The 22,796-nt window shown below is 41.0% G+C and overlaps 1 protein-coding gene across 3 annotated transcripts in view; it reads left to right on the forward strand.

The window, feature by feature from the left end:
- The window catches only part of LOC126314434 (putative inorganic phosphate cotransporter), a 133,527-nt gene that overhangs the window by 100,500 nt on the left and 10,231 nt on the right, over window positions 1-22,796 (forward strand). For all 3 annotated transcript variants that reach the window (XM_049992442.1, XM_049992441.1, XM_049992437.1), the window contains exons 3-6: window positions 5,881-6,111; window positions 19,499-19,586; window positions 21,359-21,582; window positions 21,710-21,859. In XM_049992442.1, coding sequence (XP_049848399.1) covers window positions 5,881-6,111; window positions 19,499-19,586; window positions 21,359-21,582; window positions 21,710-21,859 — 693 coding nt within the window. The remainder of the gene's footprint in view (window positions 1-5,880; window positions 6,112-19,498; window positions 19,587-21,358; window positions 21,583-21,709; window positions 21,860-22,796) is intronic.

Consider the following 22,796-nt stretch of genomic DNA (forward strand, 5'->3'; position numbering starts at 1 on the left):
ATGCGGAAAATATTTAGACTAAAGCTCAACATAATGAAATGTAATATTTTGTTAGCAAAGTGATAAAAGAAATCTACACTCCGTATCGGGTTGTCCACAAATCGGAAACTTAAGTTAAAGTTCCGCATCAGTGGTTGTAGCACAGTTGGACCCACCCCTTCTCTGCAGCTCGATAAGGATTTCCAGAATGAGATTTTCACTCTGCAGCGGAGTGTGCGCTGATACGAAACTTCCTGGCGGATTAAAACTGCGTGCCGGACCGAGACTCGAACTTGGGACCTATGCCATTCGCGGTAGAGCACTTGCCCGCGAAAGGCAAATATCCAGAGTTCGGGTCTCGGTCCGGCACACAGTTTTAATCTGCCAGGAAGTTTCGATAAGAATTGTTACGAGCAAGCGACGAGAACAGCTGGGAACCATTTCAGAAATTTTCTGTAAATATTTGCGTGCTCTAACAGAACGGTACCAAAACCGCCGCTGCATCAAGGAAAGCTATATTATTTTCCGTAAACAGCGTGAGTTGGGTAGCGGCTGCTAAATCCAAAGTAAATCTCTTCGCACTCGGCATTGCTAAATCAGCGATTTTGTGCAATCACAGAATCCCGAAATAAATGAAAAGTCTATTTTCTAATGTAATGGAAGCAGGGTGTTTTGCACAAAATACGTACTGGTGGAGTAGATTGAGTGTACAACACGAAGTCAAATATAATGATAAATTACACAATAATTACCCAGTTACAAACAGCATAACAATTAATAAGCAATGAAAAGTTAATATAAGAATGGCTAACACGATAGTTACTAAAAATTGAATTTCTGCAGCAAAACTCATCAAAAACACTCTTTCCAAACTTTAACGTCCGTAATATAATTACTTGATAATCAGACTCAACAGGATGTGTTAAGACAAGAATCTTTAAAAACAACAAATACGAAGATCCAAAATGATTACTTAAATAAAATTAACATACCTTTTTTATCGAACAAAACATAACAAAGAAACAGACTGATCTTTCGATCCAGGTTAAGGCCAGTAGACAAGTTTTACAGCAGAATTTACAGACGTCCATAATTAATATAAAACCATGCTTCCCTTTTGTAGAGCATACCTCAACTGCTGCCACTATCCTGTCCTGTAATTCGGCAGCAGGTGTATATGACGTGTTTCCCTTTTACGGAAGCTACATTACATGTTAATCAGCACAGGCGATGCCCTAATATACATAGGACGCACACACTGGATTCGTTCACTTGAAACAGGCGTATGTTACACCCTAGAAACAGCGACATTTCATCAGCTTCAAAATACTTGCAATAAACAGCTGTAACGATGTTATTAGCTTCAGACTGCTACAAAAACTATTAAACACTAGTATACTACTTAAGCGACTAACAAATATCTTTAGCGTTCTTACGAGTGATGCATTACAAAGGACTGACTAACATTAAATTCAGCACCTCGCACCTTGTCTCCGAACCACAAATAGTACTCCGTGTTTAGAGAGAGAGAGAGAGAGAGAGAGAGAGAGAGAGAGAAATGACAGCAGTGAAAGTTTGAGGCTTCTTCAGTAAACTGTCGGCACAGGACAATCATACCTTAATTCAAACGTCGGCTTCGTACGTGCTTACATCTCCACAAATGCAGGTATCAAGTTTTCCGATCAAGCATTGAAAGTTCTGCAGCAACACCTGTAAGGTGTCAAGCAAATCCAGTAGTATGACACATAGCTCCGAATAAATCGTGACATTAAATTAACCAAAGTAATATGAGTAACGAGTGAGCAAATGGAATACCACAGACTAACACAAGAATGTCTAAATGCGTGTCATACCTTCCCACTGTGAGACAGACTCAGTTCCGAGGGGAGAAAAGAGACCAGAAGCCGAGAGCAGAACCGTGTTGAGCTAGAAGGCTCTACGGTAAGGGACGGACTGGACACCCATGTCGCCAGCCTGCCGCTAAGACCACACCACCCGCACGTTTTAGCGTGAGACTATTTCGCGTCTGTTACGACAAGGAAACACCCCCCCCCCCCCCCCGCCCATTTTAAAAGCTAGAGCCCTCCAGAGAAACAGTATAGATCTTACGATAACACAAAGTGCCACAGCACCCACAAGGTTTAGCGTGTGACTTTTTCGCGTCTGTTACGTTGCAAACTTTAAAAACATTGCCCCACCACGAAAAGTATAACGTTTCTCATCGGATAGACAGAGCTTTTGTAGGCGGACTTAAGGTTAACATTCTGACCCTGATTGGTCAGATGAAAACACAGCCAGATTTTTTTTAACTAACTTGGGGAAATTGTAGTAATGAAGTTAGAGTTAGTTCCGAGACGGCGAGCTGGATGGCTGCTGCGCCGGCCGTTGTCCCCCTGAAGCTGCCTAACCAACGACAAGGTAATGAACGCACGCGATGCCGCATAACAGCACATAAAGCTTCACTCAGAACTGCAGAAGTCTCATCTGTTACACCCACTTTTTGCGTAATACTAATGTCGATCGTAAATTAAAGCTCATGGTGTTCACATTTGCCACTTGAAGTAAAAATCTGAAACGCGATGATTTCTCTGTTATAAAATTATTGAGAAACCACATCAGCCACTGTAATTTACGACAAGTTAGATAAGTAATTGAAGATAATTGAGGGTCACTGTACACAATTTTGATAGTTTTCTCTCTTGTGAAACTTAATTTAAACGTAGATTATCGATGTGATATGGCATAGGTCATCCTTCGATCCATTGTAGAACTTGGAAACCCACTCAGGGAATATTCGTTCACATTTTTGTTGAACGCAGTTGGTTTTTACCATCCTGTATTTAAACATTTCCTTTCATCAATAGTGCAATTTATAAACAATGTTTTGTGAGTAGAATAAAATTTCCAATGGTAAACTTAACTGCTTTATCGACGTTATTTTACCAGCTAACTAAAAATAGGAAAGCCTAGAACCCCTTCCACTAAATTTAGTTAGTATTAAGCATATTTTACAGGGAGTGCAGTGGAGCTGGCGCTGAAATCATTTAGTGTTTAATTATATCATCGCTAGTCCCACTGATCTCTTCTGAATTCTACATGTCATGTGTGGTCTGGCGACTCCTTACCAGCAACAGGTTGTTGTTCTTGTTGTTGTTGTTGTTGCGGTCTTCAGTCCTGAGACTGGTTTGATGCAGCTCTCCATGCTACTCTATCCTGTGCAAGCTTCATCTCCCAGTACCTATTGCAACCTACAGCCTTCTGAATCTGCTTAGTGTATTCATCTCTTGGTCTCCCTCTACGATTTTTCCCCTCCACGCTGCCCTCCAATACTGAATTGGTGATCCCTTGATGTCCGTGAACATATCCTACCAACCGATCCCTTCTTCTGGTCAAGTTGTGCCACAAACTTCTCTTCTCCACAATTCTATTCAATACTTGATCATTAGTTATGTGATCTACCCATCTAATCTTAAGCATCCTTCTGTGGCACCACATTTCGAAAGCTTCTATTCTCTTCTTGTCCAAACTATTTATCGTCCATGTTTCACTTCCACACATGGCTACACCCCATACAAATGCATTCAGAAACGACTTCGTGACACTTAAATCTATACTCGATGTAAACAAATATATCTTCTTCAGAAACGCTTTCCTTGCCATTGCCAGTCTACATTTTATATCCTCTCTACTTTGACCATCATCAGTTATTTTGCTCCCCAAATAGCAAAACTTCTTTACTGCTTTAAGTTTCTCATTTCCTAATCTAATTCCCTCAGCATCACCCGACTTAATTCGACTACATTCCATTATCCTCGTTTTGCTTTTATTGAAATTCATCTTATATACTCCTCTCAAGACACTGTCCATTCCATTCAACTGCTCTTCCAAGTCCTTTGCTGTCTCTGACAGAATTACGATGTCATCGGCGAACCTCAAAGTTTTTATTTCTTCTCCATGGATTTTAATACCTACTCCGAATTTGTCTTTTGTTTCCTTTACTGCTTGCTCAATATACAGATTGAATAACATCGGGGAGAGGCTACAACCTTGTCTCACTCCCTTCCCAACCACTGCTTCCCTTTCATGTCCCTCAACTCTTATAACTGCCATCTGGTTTCGGTACAAATTGTAAATAGCCTTTCGCTCCCTGTATTTTACCCCTGCCACCCTTAGAATTTGAAAGAGAGTATTCCAGTCAACATTGTCAAAAGCTTTCTCTAAGTCTACAAATGCTAGAAAGGTAGGTTTGCCCTTCCTTAATCTAGCTCCTAAGATGGGTCGTAGGGTCAGTATTGCCTCAAGTGTTCGTGTTTCTACGGTATACAAACTGATCTTCCCTGAGGTCGGCTTCTACTAGTTTTTCCATTCGTCTGTAAAGAATTCGCGTTGGCATTTTGCAGCTGTGGCTTATTAAACTGATTGTTGGGTAATTTTCACATGTGTCAACACCTGGTTTCTTGCATTGGAATTATTATATTATTCTTGAAGGTCTGAGGGTATTTCGCCTTTCTCATACAACTTGTTCACCGGATGGTTGAGTTTTGTCAGGACTGGATCTCCCAAGGCCGTCAGTAGTTCCAATCAATGGAATGTTGTCTACTCCGGGGGCCTTGATTCGACTCAGGTCTTTCAGTGCTCTGTCAAACTCTTCACGCAGTATCGTATCTCCCATTTCATCTACACCCTCTTCGATTTCCATAATATTGTCCTCAAGTACATCGACCTTGTGTAGACCCTCTGTATAGTCCTTCCACCTTTCTGCTTTCCCTTCTTTGCTTATAACTGGGTTTCCATCTGAGCTCTTTGTTCATACAAGTGGTTCTCTTATCTCCAAAGGTCTCTTTAATTTTCCTGTAGGCAGTATCTATCTTACCCTTAGTGAGATAAGCCTCTACATCCTTACATTTATCTAGCAACAGGTCCAAGGTTCAAACTACTCAATTCCCTAAAAAACATGCTCAGAGCGTCGTTGCGTGAAAGTGGTAGGGAGACACGATATAAATAACCAGACACCACCATGAATGAATGTTTAGACACCTTCAGCAGGGCATCGGGCACACCAGGTGTTCCCTGCTAATTCTCTGGGCCCATCAGCCACGACTCGCCAGACACGCTTCTGGCCTGCCCTGCTCCATTCAACAACGACGTTTCTCGCGACCGACGACCGCACCAGAGAACCTTTGGCACTTCATAGCCCGAAGAGAAGTCACTGCCCCTTCGTGCGACTATAGATGACTGCTGACATGGCACGCCAGACAGCAGGACGGAGTAACTATCCCTTCCTGACCTGTCTTTGTTGTGGCTCTCCTGATACACTGGGACAAATAATTTGCAATGTGAGGAGTGTGGTGTCACCGCCAGACCCCACACTTGCTAGGTGGTAGCCTTTAAATCGGCCGCGGTCCGGTAGTATACGTCGGACCCTCGTGTCGCCACTATCAGTGATTGCAGACCGAGGGCCGCCACACGGCAGGTCTAGAGAGGCTCCCTAGCTCTCGCCCAGTTGTACAGCCGACTTTGCTAGCGATGGTTCACTGCCTACTACTTTCTCATTTGCCGAGAAGATAGTTTAGAACAGCCTTCAGCTACGTCATTTGCTACGACCTAGCAAGGTGCCATTATCATATACTATTGATATTGTGCACTATGTACCATCAAGAGCGACGTTCGTCATTAATGGATTAAAGTATTCCACCAGCTACGTCCGTTTTTCTGAATTCTAATTTCCTTGTCCTGTTCCAGACCTCACGCCAACCTGCGCGAGCTAAATCGCGTGCCTTTCGGCCTCCTCTAGTAACACGGGGTTCTCTCTCCTGCCAACCACAATGAGTCTCTCTCGTTACGGTAACTTGTTGTTGTGAAGTAGGATCGTGTGAAGTGAGGTGTGTGGTGTGCCGGCAGGACTATGGGTGGAACCCCACGGAGACGAGCACGATCCTGAGCTCGTTCTTCTGGGGCTACATCACGACGCAGGTGCCCGCCGGCTGGCTGTCGGGTCGCTACGGCGCCAAGAACTTCCTGGCCGCGGCCCTCTTCCTGTCTGGGGCGCTCACCGCCCTCACCGAGCTGGCCGCAGACCTGGGCGGCGTCGTCCTCATGTGCGCGCTCCGCATTGTCATCGGAATGGTCCAGGTACGTCCTCACTACATTTTGGCCACTTACTGCGTTACTGTTACTTTCAGGAGCGTGAAGAAAGGGCTAAGCAACCGAGCATGGATCAAAGATTGGTTTTGGGGAGAGGTCAGTTTTTCACTTCCCTTGCGCACCCCTTTCCCTTTCCCCCTTGTAAAGTCAGATTTGTCGTCACTGTTGCACGTAACAAGTCGCAAATGCCTAAGATTTAAGATAACTAGCTGAGTACCAAACAGTGCTTGGGTATATATTCCGAACTTCTTCTAGTCCACTCCTCCTTCCCCTCTCATGTGTTGGCCGTGGCCATCAATTCCGCTGCAATCTATCGGTCTCTGTTTTATTATACAGTCCTCCTTCACCCCCGTTTTGTTATACTCAGACTCAATGAGTGGCCTTCAGGCTATAACTCGATGCCTTTCCGTCACCCCTTTGTCTCTGCCATTCAAAACCTTCTCACTGATTTTGTTGTTGCTAATCATCTGGCTGGGTGGGGGCGTTAAACTCCCTCCCCCCCATTCTGGGTGGCCCTCCACAGCTTTACATCAAATCCCTTATTGCTCAATCATGGGCCGATTTTTCTCAGCTAACCTCTATGTCTATCAAACTTCTTGTCAAGGAGACTCCCACCATGTGCCGTTCTTACCTCTGCCTCTCCCGGCGGGAATCTACTATCCTGTGCCGTCCGCATATTGGCCGTTATTAGGTTGACCCATGGTCTTTTATTCTGCAGTGACCCCCTCCCACAGTTTGTAGTTGTGGGGCTGCACTCACTGTGATCCATATTATGCTGGATTTCTCCTGCCCTTTGGCCTTTCGCAGTAAATATGCCCTCCCCCATCATTGCCTCAGGTGCCATGGATGAACCTTGCACGTTTACCTCTCTTGTAGGTTTCCTTCACGAAATTTATTTGTACTTTCAGGTGTAAGTTCCTGAATCGTCTTGTTAGTACCACAGCGTAGGTGTTGGTTCTGGGGGCCTTGATCTTGTCTCCACATCGGCCAGGATCTCGCCACCTTTTCCCTGCATTTACTGTCTGGTCTGTTGTTTCCTTCCCCCTTTTCTAGTGACTTCTTCCACTGTTGTTCTCCCCGTTGTCTTGATAATGATATGGTGTGGGCGTCGGGACAAATCCGTGCCGGTGCTGGTGCCCCACTGTCCATAGCATTTCTGGGTCACCTCTGCTCTCTCCTTCATGAAAGTGGCGAGATTGGACTGAGCAAAGGTTGGGAATTTGTACGGGCGCTGGTAACCGCGCACTTGAGCGCCCCATAAACCAAACATCCTCATTGTCTGCTCTCCCCATTACCATCCACTCCCCTCCTGTTCTGCACTTTTTCTGCTGTTCTCATGTCCCTTTTCTCCCTTGGTTTGGACGTTGACTGGACTGTGCTGTTTGTGTTGTTCCTCCCTTGCTTTCTGCCATCTTCGATCATGGGACCGATCACCTACCTGTTTGGTCTCCTCCCCCAAATAAATAAATAAATCAAACCAACGAACCAACCATCCTTCCCCTCGCTGTCTGTCCATCTCCTCCCACTTTCCCTCTTCACGTTATCACTGTTAGCTAACAGGAGGCTGGTGGTTCTCATCCACGGACTCTTTCCAGATGGTAATTACCACATACTAGATTATCCAAACCTCAGTGACACGGATTCACGATTATCCAGCTTCTCAACGGCGACTAAATATCTCTACTATCTACGTCACACGCGGTAAACAAAAAGCAGGAAACGCAAGAAAATGAAACTGAAGGAAGCGCTTAAAGCCCTGGAAACAGCTTTCAAACGGTTCGAATACAGTGTGTGCGATGCCGTGAGTTTATTAGAATTAAAACGAATTCGTCATGTATACCAAGGAAGAAGGAAAAAAATGTTTACTTCAAACGGAAATTACCAAATATTTTAAGTGAAACTAAACTACAGTGACTACCCTACGTCACTTTTTAGATATTTCATGATGAAGGTTGCAGTATTTTAGTAATTTTAAGAAGAAACGTACGGATGTACAAAAATGTTTCTACTCTCTTGAACAATATTTTTGTTCGATTTATTAAGTTTAGCTTGTACTTGATTGTCCAAATTATAATATTATCTTTGTACAAAAACCATATAACAATGTCCCTTCTTTCTAAAGTTAAAAATACGAAAATCTCTCTTGTTAATAAATTCAATCATCCGCATCTTTTATTATCTTAATGACTTAAATATTAGTCTGGTTAGTCGAATATTCACTGTGTGTATCAGATTTGGTGGAAATCGTACCAGTAGTTCAGGATGAGCTTTTTACACTTAGCTTTGTACCATACGCACATGAAAAACATTTTACATATTAAAAATATATTTCACAATTGTACACACGTTTCACCTCTATCTCTAGCGAATTTCGCCCTGCAGTTTAACTTTCAAGAAGCTCATTGTTTGATTTTATGAACAACATGTTGTACAATATAATTTTGGAGGTACGTCCAGTGCTATATGTGGCTATTGTGTGCGAAATGTATTGTGAGCATTAAGTAGTAAAGATTTAATAAATTAAAATGTCATGTTTCATGCGGCAGTTTCACTGCATTAACAGCGAATATGTTACAAACGATAAACTTCCCGTCCACCATTTTGTGAGGGTCGAACTGAGGAAAAGTTTCGTAAAGTTTTAAAATTATGTGTAAAGTTTGTGCAAGTCTGTAGGTGATGTCATTCTTAAAGACTGGATGTCTAACATACGTGTATTCGCGGGTCAGGGGCTACATTGTTTCTTCACCCCCACTTTAACACCACAGTGATTTCCAGAGAGAGACTGTTGTGTACCGCTTTTGGCTGATGTCGGTCCCGTGGTTTAATAGTTGTGTGCATGAATAACAATAAAGTAAATTTTGGAAAAAACGGTCAAATATTTAGTGAAATAATTTATCTAAATTTAAGAAATAATGTAGATGAGAGAGGCGTTTGAAGGGTCTTTCAGTGATGATCGACATCATTTAGACCACTTCTGTTGATCTGGAAAACTGAGTGAGCAATGACGATGACGGCACTTAATGGCGTTAGTGGCTTCTTTTCTATTATTTGTGAAGATTGCAAGGTCATCTGCAAAAGCTAAACACTTAACATTGAATCTGTTATCTTTTCTAATGCCAATTTGGATTCCTTTGACTTCTTACTCCCATGTTCTGATCATTTTTTCAAGAATGATATCAAAGAGTAATGGTGAAAGTCCGTCGCCCTGTCGCACTCCAGTTTGGATTTCAAATGGCTCAGAGATATCCCCCATAAACTTGACCTTGGAGACTGTCAGTTAATGTCTGCAGAATGATTGCTCTTGTCTTTCTGTCAATGCTGAATTCTTCCAGCGTGTTGCTGAGCGCTAGTGTCTATAGAGTCGTACGCCTTTTTAAAATCTACAAAAGTGACCACTGTGTTTCGGCTGTTTCTCATCTGGAGAATCATTTTCAGGTTCCAGATCTGCTCTATGCATAATCGTCCCTTGGGAAAACCAGCCTGGTAGTCTCCTATTTGTGGGTCAGCTTGTTCTTCTAATCTAATCATGACAGCTTACGATAGGATTTTATGTGACCGGCACGAGTGATAACCCTGTAATTATTTGGTTCAGTTTTGTCCCCTTTATTGTGGATGGAAGAGTGCGCATTTCTATTCAGACGGAATCTCTTCTGTTTCCCAAATGGATAATATGTTTTTGTGGATTTTCCTGTCAATCTTTCGTCATTTAACTTCCATAGTTCTGCAATAATTCCATTTTCTCCTGGGCTCTATTGTTTTTCAGTGTCTTGATAATTTCTGCTATTTCGTTGATTGTTGGTGGTATAGCGTCGGGATTTAGTGTAGACGTCTGGTAGTGAATATCCTCTTTGTTTTTGGCTATTATTATTATTATTATTATTATTATTATTATTATTATTATTATTATTATTATTATTATTGATGCCTACATACTTTGTCCTCCGGCGCTAGGAGGTTCGTAACTATAGCGGTGCGTGAGAAGCAGCGTGCTGTATTAGAGTTTAGAATTGGAAGAGTTGGTTTGTGCGTGCGCAGAGTTCCCTCCTCTTCAGCACCAATACTGGACCACACCTGAGCGCTTAGACATCTGCTGACACACGCCCTGGGTTCCCTGTCACCTGTCGTCCACAGTAGAGTCCCTACTTGAGCCAATCTTAGTACTTTTCCAGAATTTAAAGGGCTTCTTAGAGGACTTCACTTTGACAATGATGAAGCGGTGCAACCAGAGGTGGTGCTGTGGCTTCATCAAAGTCCGTCATTCTACAATGACGATATCAACAGACTGGACTCTGGTTGGGAGAAATCTTAGTCGCCAGGTGATTATGTTGACAACTAAATATGTAGACGTGAGGAATAAAGATGGAGAATGTTAACATTTTATTTAAAATGCCTTTTCACTTGACCTGGCAGGCAATACTTCTCAGCACGTCCTCGAATATCAAGAGAGAAGAGAGAGCATTGTTTATGCTGTCATTTACGTATTTAATTTGTTAAATACGAAATTAAGAAATCAACAATGCTAATGTGACATGTGGAATTCTGAGAACTTCAGATCTTAAGACGGTAGAACTCTATACTCGTAATAATCACGTCAAAGAGCAGTTAGATCATAGTTTTACGACGTACTCCCATTCTCAAGTGTAGCTCTGCGTCAAATGGTGCGAGGCCCCTCATATCTACACTCTTGTGCGATCACGGTGATAAGATAAAGTAGAGTGCTTTTCAGATGCTAGAATATTTTCTGCCCGATTTGTGGGAAGTGACAGATGACCCCTTTTTTCCTTGTTTAAATTCCTCTTGGATGACGATAAATATGTGAAATAACGTAAGAAGATGCTTTTTTTTTTTTCTTAAGACCAAGTCAGTGAAGACAGACGGCACTTGGAACGACCGTCGATGATGGAAAATCATGTGCAAGAGTCAATCATTCATCGGCCACTACCTTCCTTCTCAAGCAAGGTACAACGACGTGGAATTGTTGCATCTGTTAGTAGCTTACGAATCTGAGGTGCGTTTTCGAGGCTGTAACGTAAGTACAGAAAATTGCATAAAGTGAAGGATATGATGGCCATCTTCTGAATATTGTCCTCACTCACCAGAATCTGCAGAGATGCCTTTTTGTAATCTGAGGCGTCAGAGGTTGTGGGTAAAGACTCGAATGTTCGGGGATCAGGTACCTATCAATGATTCTGCGGGCAATAAACGCCGAGTAGTCTCCACATAGCCTAACTGTACCATGTTCCTTGGCACTGATTTGGCGGGGGAAGCCCATGAGCTATCCGAAAGTTGCACTGTTCCGGCTTGCAGTAGTTGGTTAACAGCCGCTTTCGGACCCATGGAGTCGAGAAAATATCTATGCAGTCAAAGATGTAGTCTGCCACTATGCTCAGAAGGTGACGTATGTTTTTTTTGATATGTTGCAAAGTGAGGGCACTTAAAATTTTCATAGTCTGGTGCGCCTGTTTTGGATTATGTGTATCGAACCAACAAAGTTGCTCCCCTACAGGAACGTCAATGCATGAGGTATGGTTACCAGTTGTGTTAACGTAATGTTGTGGTCAGCTGAAGGTAACCATCATCGCTGATGTTGTCACGCTCAGCGTTGGTTGGGTGGGGTTCGTCTGGCTTGACTTCACCTAGGCAGTTGTCACAGAATATCAGCTGAGAGCCACGCTTCGAGACATTATCTTTGTTGAGTATACGTTGTTGTTGTTGCAAAACAAAATTCCTGTCTACAAATATTAATTACCTTCCAATAATTTGCATCCACGCGAAATCAACGCCAGTTGAAGTGGGAGCTTGACGATCCATAGTCCAAAGTGAGATATCCGGTATGAGGTTAATATCCAACAGCGAATATAATAGGCACCGAAGTCGTGAGTTGATCATTATAGTTAACTTATTTTGATAGTTGTACAGGTGTCCTTCGAAGGTGTCAGAGTAGTGTATACTTAATAGCGATGTATTAACTGCTATCTGACAGCCACAATAACGTCACTGATTGTGTTCCTGTGTCCACAGAGATGGCTGGGCAAAGTGATAAATTTTGCACTGTTGTCAAAGAGCCTGTGGATGTTACAGAATGTACTCAGTGACTGTGAGCCACATTGCAGATTTGTGTAGGGGGCGGCATAAGTACTGAATCAAAGTGAGTAGTTCAGCCATAGGTGCATTGTTAAGCTGATGGCCACGACAATGCCCAGAGTCATTACGGTGTTCACAGTACCTGTATGTGGTGTACCTACAAGTTCAGCAGCAGGAGTAGAATTTGTTAAACTAGTTGATCGACTTTATATGGTGTGCAAGGGTTTATCAAGATAGGATGTGGTATGGTAGGCATGTCTACAGAACTGAACATTTGAGAATATGCGTGTTCAAGAAGGTAGTGGACAGTATTGGGATAAGTAAGAAAAGTAAAGTCTGGTACAAAATCACCCAGTAAATTCTGTTGATAAGCATTTAGTGTGTTAGACAGCTTTATCAACAGTACCACTACAATGAATGATAGTTTTTCAGCTTGGGAAACTGACTCGGCATCAGTTGCTAAGTATTTCAATGTGAAGCACTGAACACACTCATCTGAAAGTTATTGTCTCATCAAACGATTTTTGCTGCATGAGTCACAAGGTGGTTGTGTTGTTGACGAGTAGTATCTGAACTAGGAATGTAAAAGTGTTCACATGAGCCATATGCAGTTGTTGTGGGTCCCAATGTGGATTTTACTGTGGGACGTGATACAGGTGTTGTAGTTGTTGTTGCCGTCTTCAGTCCTGAGACTGTTTTGATGCAGCTCATGATGCTATTCTGTCCTGTGGAAGCTCTCCATCTCCCAGTACCTACTGCAACCCACATCCTTCTGAATCTACTTAGTGTATTCATCTCTTGGTCTCCCTCTGATTTTTACCCTCCACGCTGCCCTCCAAAACCAAATTGGTCATCCCTTGATGTCCCAGAACATCTCCTACCAACCGATCCCTTCTTCTGGTCAAGTTGTGCCACAAGCTCCTTCTCCCCTATCCTATTCAATACTTCCTCATTAGTTATATGATCTACCCATCTAATCTTCATCATTCTTCTGTAGCACCACATTTCGAAAGCTTCTATTCTCTTCTTGTCCAAACTAGTTATCGTCCATGTTTCACTTCCATACATGGCTACACTCCATACAAATACTTTCAGAAACGAATTCCTGACACTTAAATCTATACTCAATGTTAACAAATTTCTCTTCTTCAGAAACGTTTTCCTTGCCATTGCCAGCCTACATTTTATATCCTTTCTACTTAGACCATCAGTTATTTTGATCCCCAAATAGCAAAACTCCTTTACTACTTTAAGTCTCTCATTTCCTAATCTAATTCCCTCAGCATCACCCGACTTAATTTGACTACATTCCATTATCTTAGTTTTGCTTTTGTTGATGTTCATCTTATATCCTCCTTTAAAGACGCTGTCCATTCCATTCAACTGCTCTTCCAGGTCCTTTGCTGTCTCTGACAGAATTACAATGTCATCGGCGAACATCAAAGTTTTTATTTCTTCTCCATGGATTTTAATACCTACTCTGGATTTTTCTTCTGTTTCCTTTACTGCTTGCTCGATATACAGATTGAATAACATCAGGGAGAGGCTACAACTGTCTTACTCCCTTCCCAATCACTGCCTCCCTTTCATGTCCCCCGACTCTAGTAACTGCCACCTGGTTTCTGTACAAATTGTAAACAGCCTTTCGCTCCTTGTATTTAACCCCTCACACCTTCAGAATTTGAAAGAGAGTATTCCAGTCAACATTGTGAAAAGCTTTCTCCAAGTCTACAAATGCTAGAAACGTAGGTTTGCCTTTCCTTAATCTTTCTTCTAAGATACGTCATAGGGTCAGTATTGCCTCATGTGTTCCAGTGTTTCTACGGAATCCGTACTGATCTTCCCCAAGGTGGGCTTCTACTAGTTTTTCCATTTGTCTGTAAAGAATTTGTGTTAGTATTTCCCAGCAGTGGCTTATTAAACCGATTAAGTAATTTCCACATCTGTCAACACCTGCTTTCTTTGGGATTGGAATTATTATATTCTTCTTGAAGTCTGAGGGTATTTCACCTGTTTCATACATCTTGCTCACCAGATGCCAGAGTTTTGTCAGGACTGGCTCTCCCAAGGCCATCAGTAGTTTCAATGGAATGTTGTCTACTCTGGGGGTCTTGCTTTGACTCAGGTCTCTCAGTGCTCTGTCAAACTCTTCACACAGTATCGTATCTCCCATTTTTATCTTCATCCTCTTCCATTTCCATAATATTGTCCTCAGGTACATCACCCTTGTATAGACCCTCTATGTAGTCCTTCCAGCTTTCTACTTTCCCTTCTTCGTTTAGAACTGGATTTCCATCTGAGCTCTTTATGTTCATAGAAGTGGTTCTCTTCATGCACACGCACACAATTCAAAAAATCTGGAAATTAGTGACAAATGTAGGCAATGCCTATACACAACTATTGCTGAGCAAAAAGGAAAATATATGCAATTTGTGCAAACACAATATTTTAATGATGGTAAATTTCATAAGAGTTAAGTCACAAACGTGAACTCTAAAATGAGCTGGTGAACCAGTGGGGAAGGCTATAAATAGTGCACTAATTCCGTAAGTACTTACCGGGTGGGGGAGGGGAGAGGGAGATATTCATTAACCAGATAGTGCTGCTCTAACCAGCTGTATGTAAATCTTTTGTTTAGAATGGTTGATTTACTACAAAGTATGTTATGATCAAAATCTTGAAAAATTTACCTTTAATGCTATGTTTATATAGTAAAATTGGAAAGAACAGTTGTCTGAACAACGTGCAAAATATATTTTTCACAGCATTTTTCATATTACATCGTATAATATATATTTTCAAACTCTAAGAAGTTTGAGTACAACTAGTGAAAGATAATGGGAAACTGACATTTATGCATAAAACTTCAGACTGAAGAACTTCTAAATGAATTTGATGTACTGATATTCATAAACAGCTGCACACCCAGAAAAAGTTGGATTGCAATTGTTGTTGGCAGGCAGGTAGATAGCACCACACATATTAATTGATTACACTTTAAACTTCAAAGGACCAATATTTTTTGCATTACATGGTCACAAAATATCTTAGTATAGTAGTAGTCCCCTACTTTCTGAAAACAAGGAGGCAGATGTAGTGGCATGGAACTGTACAGGTGTCGGAGGTAGTCTTGATACTTCATCCCACGCTGCTTGCACCAGGGTGTGCAGTTTCTGTAGACTGGGGGATGGAGGTGGCATCCTGATGACATGCTCCATGGGATTCCATATATTTATGATCAGGGAGAGGTTGGGCAATGCGAATGGTTGCGGCAGAGAATCCACAGCTACAAGGCATGGTCCAGAAGTGGCAGTGGTACAGAGGACATGGGGTGCTATGTTGAAATAGATAATATGCATGGCCATTCATGAAAGGCAAAGCCACTGGTTGCAGGACCACCGTTACAAACTGTATGGCTGTCATGGAACCCATTACAAACACTAACTGTGAAGGGCACCATAGGATATCGCTCTTCACACCATCCTAGTGGAACCTGTGGTGGGAAAGCACAAACTGTTGTCTTTCCCACTGTGCTTCCAGTCATGAATCCAGTGGTCATTGCTTATGAGGCAGAAGTAGGACACATAACTAAGGATGACCCACTGCCAATCTGCAGTGTCCCATGTCCATCAGTGCCGAAACAAGGTGAAACGGGTGTGCTGCTGTGCGAGTATAGGTGGCAGGCCTCATAATGAGTAGCAATAAGTGAGAATCATGCCACTGGCTGCCAATGGTACTAGCACTTCTGGAATTTTGTGTAAAATACATGACAGCCCACTGAACAGCCTCTAATGTTGCCATTAATTCTGTTATTGTGGCAGACATCTGTAGGGCCTCCCTCCCATGTTGGATGACCATATTGCATGCATGCCTTCCTGTATCTATTGCAGCTGCATATGGGGAATAGTGCATGGAGCACAATGATGCTAGGAACTCTATCTTTTACAGCCCCATGATGCATACCCTCTCTCATCTAGCTGGGAAACCTGGTGTTGAATGTGTCGTCATGGCATAATGTAACGGTGATGCTCTAATGACATTAACTGCTGTCATTCTGACTGGTAGTCATTTATGGCCCTCTTGAATGGATTGAAGACCACATCATGGTCCCACCCCTGGGCCCCAATGGCTCACTATGTGCAAGCAATCCTTTGCATAGTTCATGACATGCAGTATAGCCACCCAGTTTGCAGTGGATTATTCAGGACCTTCTGGGTGCATCGTAAAAGTGGTCTCAATTGTACACTACAGGAAAACCAGAAATGGGTATCTATCTGAAAATATATGAAGAGCATGGATCTGTCATCTTCTGCTCAATGTTACTATAAATGGAAACCATAATACCAGTTATCCCACTAGAAATGTGCAAAATTGTGGAGTACAGCATATCCTCTGCTTAAAATGTCTAAACATGCAGTGAAATAAAATCCTTATGTTAATGTTTTCTTGGGTGAAGATAAGCATTCACTCGCTTTCAATTTTTATCATTTTCTATTTTGCTAGAGTAAGCTGCTTCTATAATGTTTTTGGGTCATTGGTCTTTGGACTGATTAGATTATGCTGTGAATTTAAACAATAAATTCAAACTAGCTCAGTTTTACTAATGCTGCATACAGTCACAATCAATTTTTTAATAATTTTCAAACCAGAACATAGTGTATTAGAAGTAAAGTAGTAACTTAAGAGAGAGAAGGATACTGCTCTTTTAACACTATTTAACAGATTAATATTTCACCACATCATCTGTTGCATTGATACCACTTTGTACAGATGTGAAATCCTTAGCCAGGTAGGCTAGTTGTGTAATTCTTGCTGCCAGGGTCATTGTTGCTGAGGTGGCATGTTAAGAAATGTTGGCTGAAACAATGACATAAATTATCTTGGGGCCTTGGTCTGGCACTGGATCATCTCAGTCCCTAAGTGACAAGAAATAGGGCCTGGTCTTACCACATATCTTTCATAAATACTCATTGTAAAATCCTACCAACACGTTTTCTTAGACTATCAACTTGGTAATCACTGGTAATGCTAAAGAAGTATTTCGGATTTCAAAACCAATTATAAACTGGTAGTACACAACCTACATCCAGTATGGCAGACTGAATCATCCACCCCAGCATATTAGAGTAACAACCAGCCCAACCCTTCCATAATACTGAGGGTTTGTGCAGCTTTACAGAGGACACCTGAAGCTGCTTATAAGTGCAAAAATTAAAACCTTTCTAATATGTATGTTAGTGTGGAAATCCCTGGTACCAAATGTTCTGATTAAAGTGTATGTGTGTCCTACAATAGATCAATAACAGTATTTTGCTTCAAATGATAAAATCCAATCCTGAATGTTATACAGGGTAGGCATCACAGTATAGCATTCAAGATGGAAATTATTTTTGCTTCTGGAATTATGGTATTGAATTTCACAGCTCGGCACAAATTCACTTCTCATTGAATGTCACTACCATTACAGAGTAAATCTATTAGTGCAGTGTAGGAATCCCAAGGAACATGAAGGGGCTGCTTCTGTGTAGTATCAACTTCTATGTCAGTGAAATAAATATTGATCACATTGACAGCTGAAAAAAAAATTTCAGTTTAAAGCAGTGTGTACTGATATTTTTGGTTAAGTGAACCACATGCTGGTGCCATCTGTCTGTTGTTCATTTGCACACACTGCAAACAAATGTAAATATTTTTGTCTGGAATTGCATAGCTTTTGTTTTATAAGCTGTAATGTTAAGCTAGATGCTACAGCCAGTTGTTTGTTCCTCACTCTATCTGGAGCAGCTGTGCTTCAGCCCTTGATCAATAGACTTGCATCATTGTCCGCAGCTTGTTGACTGATAGAATATGAGGTGCCAGTTTAATTCCCAACTGGATTGGAGATTTTCTTCACTTGGACAAAGTGTTTGACAAGTCACTTCATCCCATCTTCATTGACATGGAAGTTGCTGAAGTAGTGTCAATGGAAAGACTTTCACCTGGAGGCCAAACCACACCAGACTGAACACCCAGTCAGCAATGCCATAGGATCATTTCACTTTATCAATGAACCTAGTTTTGGTGTTAGTGGAGTACTGGGAATTAATTGTTTAGGCTGAAAGGAATGAAACGTCTCTACTACCTTAAACAGTTCCAAATAATAAAAGAAGGGTCTCCACGATTCCTGGTGCCCTCTGGATGTGATGGGAAGGTGGAAGGTGCCCACTTGGTCCTGTGGTTTTGAATCTTGGTTGAATCTCAGGGAGGTATACCATAGGTCCAACTGGTGAGTGTTAACCTTGGCTGTAACACCAACATGTTGTGGCAGGATCCCTGAAACAGTTACCTCAAGTACTGCTTTGTCTTGAAAGTGACTGGCACCAATTATAACAACAACAACAGAACTTAAAATTCCTTTAGCAAAAACATAAGTGCTTAAAGTTCAATAACAGATAAATACTATTCAGCCTGGTCTCCTTTAAATGCACTTGTGTTGAAGAAAAAAAGTAAACACCTCGAATAACTAGATAGGGTTTTCATGTTCACAGGACCTGTACATTAGTATGTTCTGCACAAATGGTTAGCATTTCAGTCACCTTGGTTCAGTTTGCAACCTATTGCCTTGTAGGTTCAGGGTCTGCCATAGGCCCTGATAACTTGTTCCTTGCTTGGTGGCATCAATCTGTAGAAGGCATAAAAGCCATTGTGTTGGTATGGCCATCCATGCTGCATTCACCTCGTTCCAAAGTTCATCTGAGCACAGCTTGTGGTCTAGTGGCTAGCGTTGCTGCCCCTGGATCATGGGGTCCTGGGTTTGATTCCTGGCTGGGTTGGGGATTTTCTCCACCTGGGGACTGGGTGGAGAGGATGACACCAACCAGCACAAGCAGATCAGCATACGTGAAAGGTTTTGAAGTCATGACATATTCCTATTCAATATCTTGCACTGGATAAGAGTGTGGTATAATGAAGGACACCATATTTTTAATAGTTGCCTCCTTTAAATTCTTTCATTCCAGTAGGGTAATTTATTAATGTGACTACCTGATTTATGTTAAGATATGATTCTAACCATACAATGCAGCTGCTTTTAACATCGTGTCATTTTGGTGCTCTAAGAAGAATTTTATGACCTTCATAACAGAAGATGTGGAAGACAGGATTTGCATAGCTTTAGTCAGTTTTGAACAGAAAAAATTTATATGTATTCGAAATAAGGAGTTGTTGAATTTCAGTTTGTGACTGGTTATGGATCTCTGAAAGGTGGTGAATCGCATCTGGTGTTGTAACGACTGTTATGCTTTCATTTCAGGGTTTTATATATCCGTCGACTAACACCTACCTAGCAAAATGGATTCCTCCCAAAGAAAAGGGAAGAATGGGAACTCTAGTATATGCAGGTAAGTAGTAAGAGTTAAAATCATAAATTTACATATAAAATCTACATGATGTAAAGTCAAATATAAAGCTTTCAAGTTCTGTCATATTGGTTTTATTTATTCTGAAGCAGCTTTGATCATCTTGATGATACAGATGCTGTAGATACACATAACATAGTTAACGAACAAGTCACTAAAAACTACTGTTTTCCTATTACTATGAGCAGTTTAAACTAGTTTAAACTTTGTACGGCATAAAATTTTAATCTGTCAGCAAGTTTCATATCATTCCACATCATAATGTGAAAACAAAATCCCATTCTGAAATAACCAGGAATATTTCATAAGCTGATATTTACATAGTTATACTAACTGAGAGATTGTAAACTGTTTAAATATCAGAAGTGAACCAAATTACACAGTGTTTGCAATGACTAAGTACTATGTGCAACATCAGTATCGTAATTGAAGATTAATGAAGTATCATGTTCTGTATGTATGACCCTACTCTGTCATGTTAAAGTAGCTATTTATTATATGGTTGCTTGCTTAATATTTGTAAAAGAAAACTTGTGATTTATGAATTTCAAATGAAAATAAAGTTATAGCATATTATATTCTGTGGAAGCATGAAAGAATTGTGGGAAATAGAGTAAATGTTAAATAAGGGTAGCTATATATCATGAAAAGATTAAATGTACTAACTCAGTATATGGTTCACACATTCAGTGGCCAATGTGAATTATCACTTCTAAAGGCTTTATTTTCTCAGTTCTCGTTTCATACAAAAATATTCTAGTACTGGCTTCATGAAACTGGCACATTGCCTGCCTATATAGAATCGAAGAAATGTTCTGGCTGGCACTTCCTGTATTTTTAACTTCAGTGAATAGCTAAAAAATTTGGAGTAACATGCATCCCAATGGATGTCATTTCTCCCCTCCTATCAAAATTAGCAGTTCCTGCTTATTTTTAATCTTTCTCATCTCATCCTTACATAAGATGAGTTCCTCACTCACTTCTGAGTGATGTGCCCTGCTTCCCACGCTCCTAAAATTCTTTCTCCTCTCTGATAAAGAAACTAACAAATATGAAAATTTTTTGCTACTTCCCTTGTGTGTCAGCAGCCTTAGAATTTAGTCTCCAAAAAGGTAAATGCTGATCAGCTGTATTATCTCCTTGTAACTTACGAATATTCTCAGCTGGAAATCTTCTTATTTTTCTTTAGTTTTGAGGTGGATGTAAGTATTGTATTGGACGTGATGTACCCTCAAGCCCATGACCTGATGTTTTATTTACTAGCCTCCTTAGTCATGGTGCAGAGATGTTTTTCAGCAATGTGTCATGGTATTTTTCCCATTGAGAAAGATGAATGTTAAATGATTCTATCTAGTGAAACTTCCTGGCAGATTAAAACTGTGTGCCCGACCGAGACTCGAACTCGGGTCTCGGTCGGGCACACAGTTTTAATCTGCCAGGAAGTTTCATATCAGCGCACACTCCGCTGCAGAGTGAAAATCTCATTCTGATTCTATCTAGTGTTTCTGAAATTACCTCTGTGAGTAATGTTACTGCAGGTTTTTCCAGTCCTATTTATTCCTAATGGATGTTTGGTTTCCTTACACAACTTAAAGGCATGTGATGAAGTATATTTTGATTCTAAAAGGAAATAATAGTAAAAAAAAGGTTCACACTTTGAAAGATTTTCAGCATTTTCTTGCAGAGAAAGGAAGGCAGGATCCTTTCTTGAATTACAATGATTTTAAATTCAATTTTTTCTTAATTTTTTAAAGGTGCTCAGTTGGGAACAATAGTAGCAATGGCTGCATCTGGAGTGTTAGCAAATAGTGCTGCTGGCTGGCCATCCATATTCTACACATTTGGTGGTATCTCAGTTCTGTGGGGTATTCTTGTTTTCTTCCTTGGTGCAGATAAGCCATCTAGCCACAAATACATATCCAAAGAGGAGCGGTTCTATATTGAAGAATGTTTGAATAAAGTTTCACATGATGGAGAGGTAAGCATACAGTCTTTTGACTGAAGAAAATGTGTCCATTAATGTACTAAGACTATTATTGGTACCTAAAAGGATGTTGCAGTGGTAAGAGAAAATGTTTAAATGCTTTTCTAAAAATTTCTTTCAGAGGATGCCTACACCATGGATTTCAATACTGTCTTCAATGCCATTTATTGCTCTTGCAGTTGTTCACTGTGGTCAGAACTGGGGCTTCTATACATTGCTAACGGAAATGCCAACCTATTTCAGCAGTGTTCTTGGATTTGATATTCAGTCAGTAAGTATAAGGAACATGCAGTTAAAATAAAGGAACCTAGGGAAGTACAATGCATAGTGACTATATCACTGTGAAAAAACTAAATTTATGAAAATTGTAAGAACCAAGAATATTTTAAACAGGAGCAGTCCAATTAAAATTTAATCTACCTTTTTCCCCATGAAGCCCTCGTGGTATGCTAGTAGTCAGTGTTTGGCTGAAATGTGGAGGACATGTTTGGTTCCCAGTACTGAAGCATTGTTTTCATTGGCGAGAGGACTAGTGTGCTTAGCTTGTAAGATCTACTGAGTAGCTGCTTAAATAGTAGCAGCATAACGAAAGTGGATATTGGTTCAGAGAGCAGTGTGCTTGCAGCATGTTCTTTGTCACACTGAGTGCTGCAATTGGCAATAGATGATGATGCTATCCACTGGCAGCATGTTGTGCTTTACCCTCTCCACAAAAATGCATACCTCCCCATTGCCAAACTAATATCCATTGTGCAGGGAAATATTTCAAGAAGTCAAAATAATGACTCTTCCTAGCTTATACATCGATGAATGTGTATGCTTTCTGAAAACTCTCCAGGAATTTTCAACATTAAATAATCAGGTTCATAACCACAAACCAAGGAACAGGGGTGATTTTTACACACACACACACACACACACACACACACACACACACACACACACACACTCTACCAAAAAAGTGTAAACTACCAGCCCAAAATACTAGAGCCTCCTTTAAAACCCACATCCTTTCGTCTTTCCCTCTCCTTCCTGAAGAAGCAACCATCGGTTGCGAAAGCTAGTAATTCTGTGTGTGTGTTTGTGTGTTTTGTTCATGTGCCTGTCTGCTGGCGCTTTCCCGCTTGGTAAGTCTTGGAATCTTTGTTTTTAATATATTTTTCCCATGTGGAAGTTTCTATTTTATTTATATTACTGAGTCAGCGTCA

This window comes from Schistocerca gregaria, chromosome 1 (assembly GCF_023897955.1).
Source record: "Schistocerca gregaria isolate iqSchGreg1 chromosome 1, iqSchGreg1.2, whole genome shotgun sequence".
Classification (NCBI taxonomy): domain Eukaryota; kingdom Metazoa; phylum Arthropoda; class Insecta; order Orthoptera; family Acrididae; genus Schistocerca; species Schistocerca gregaria.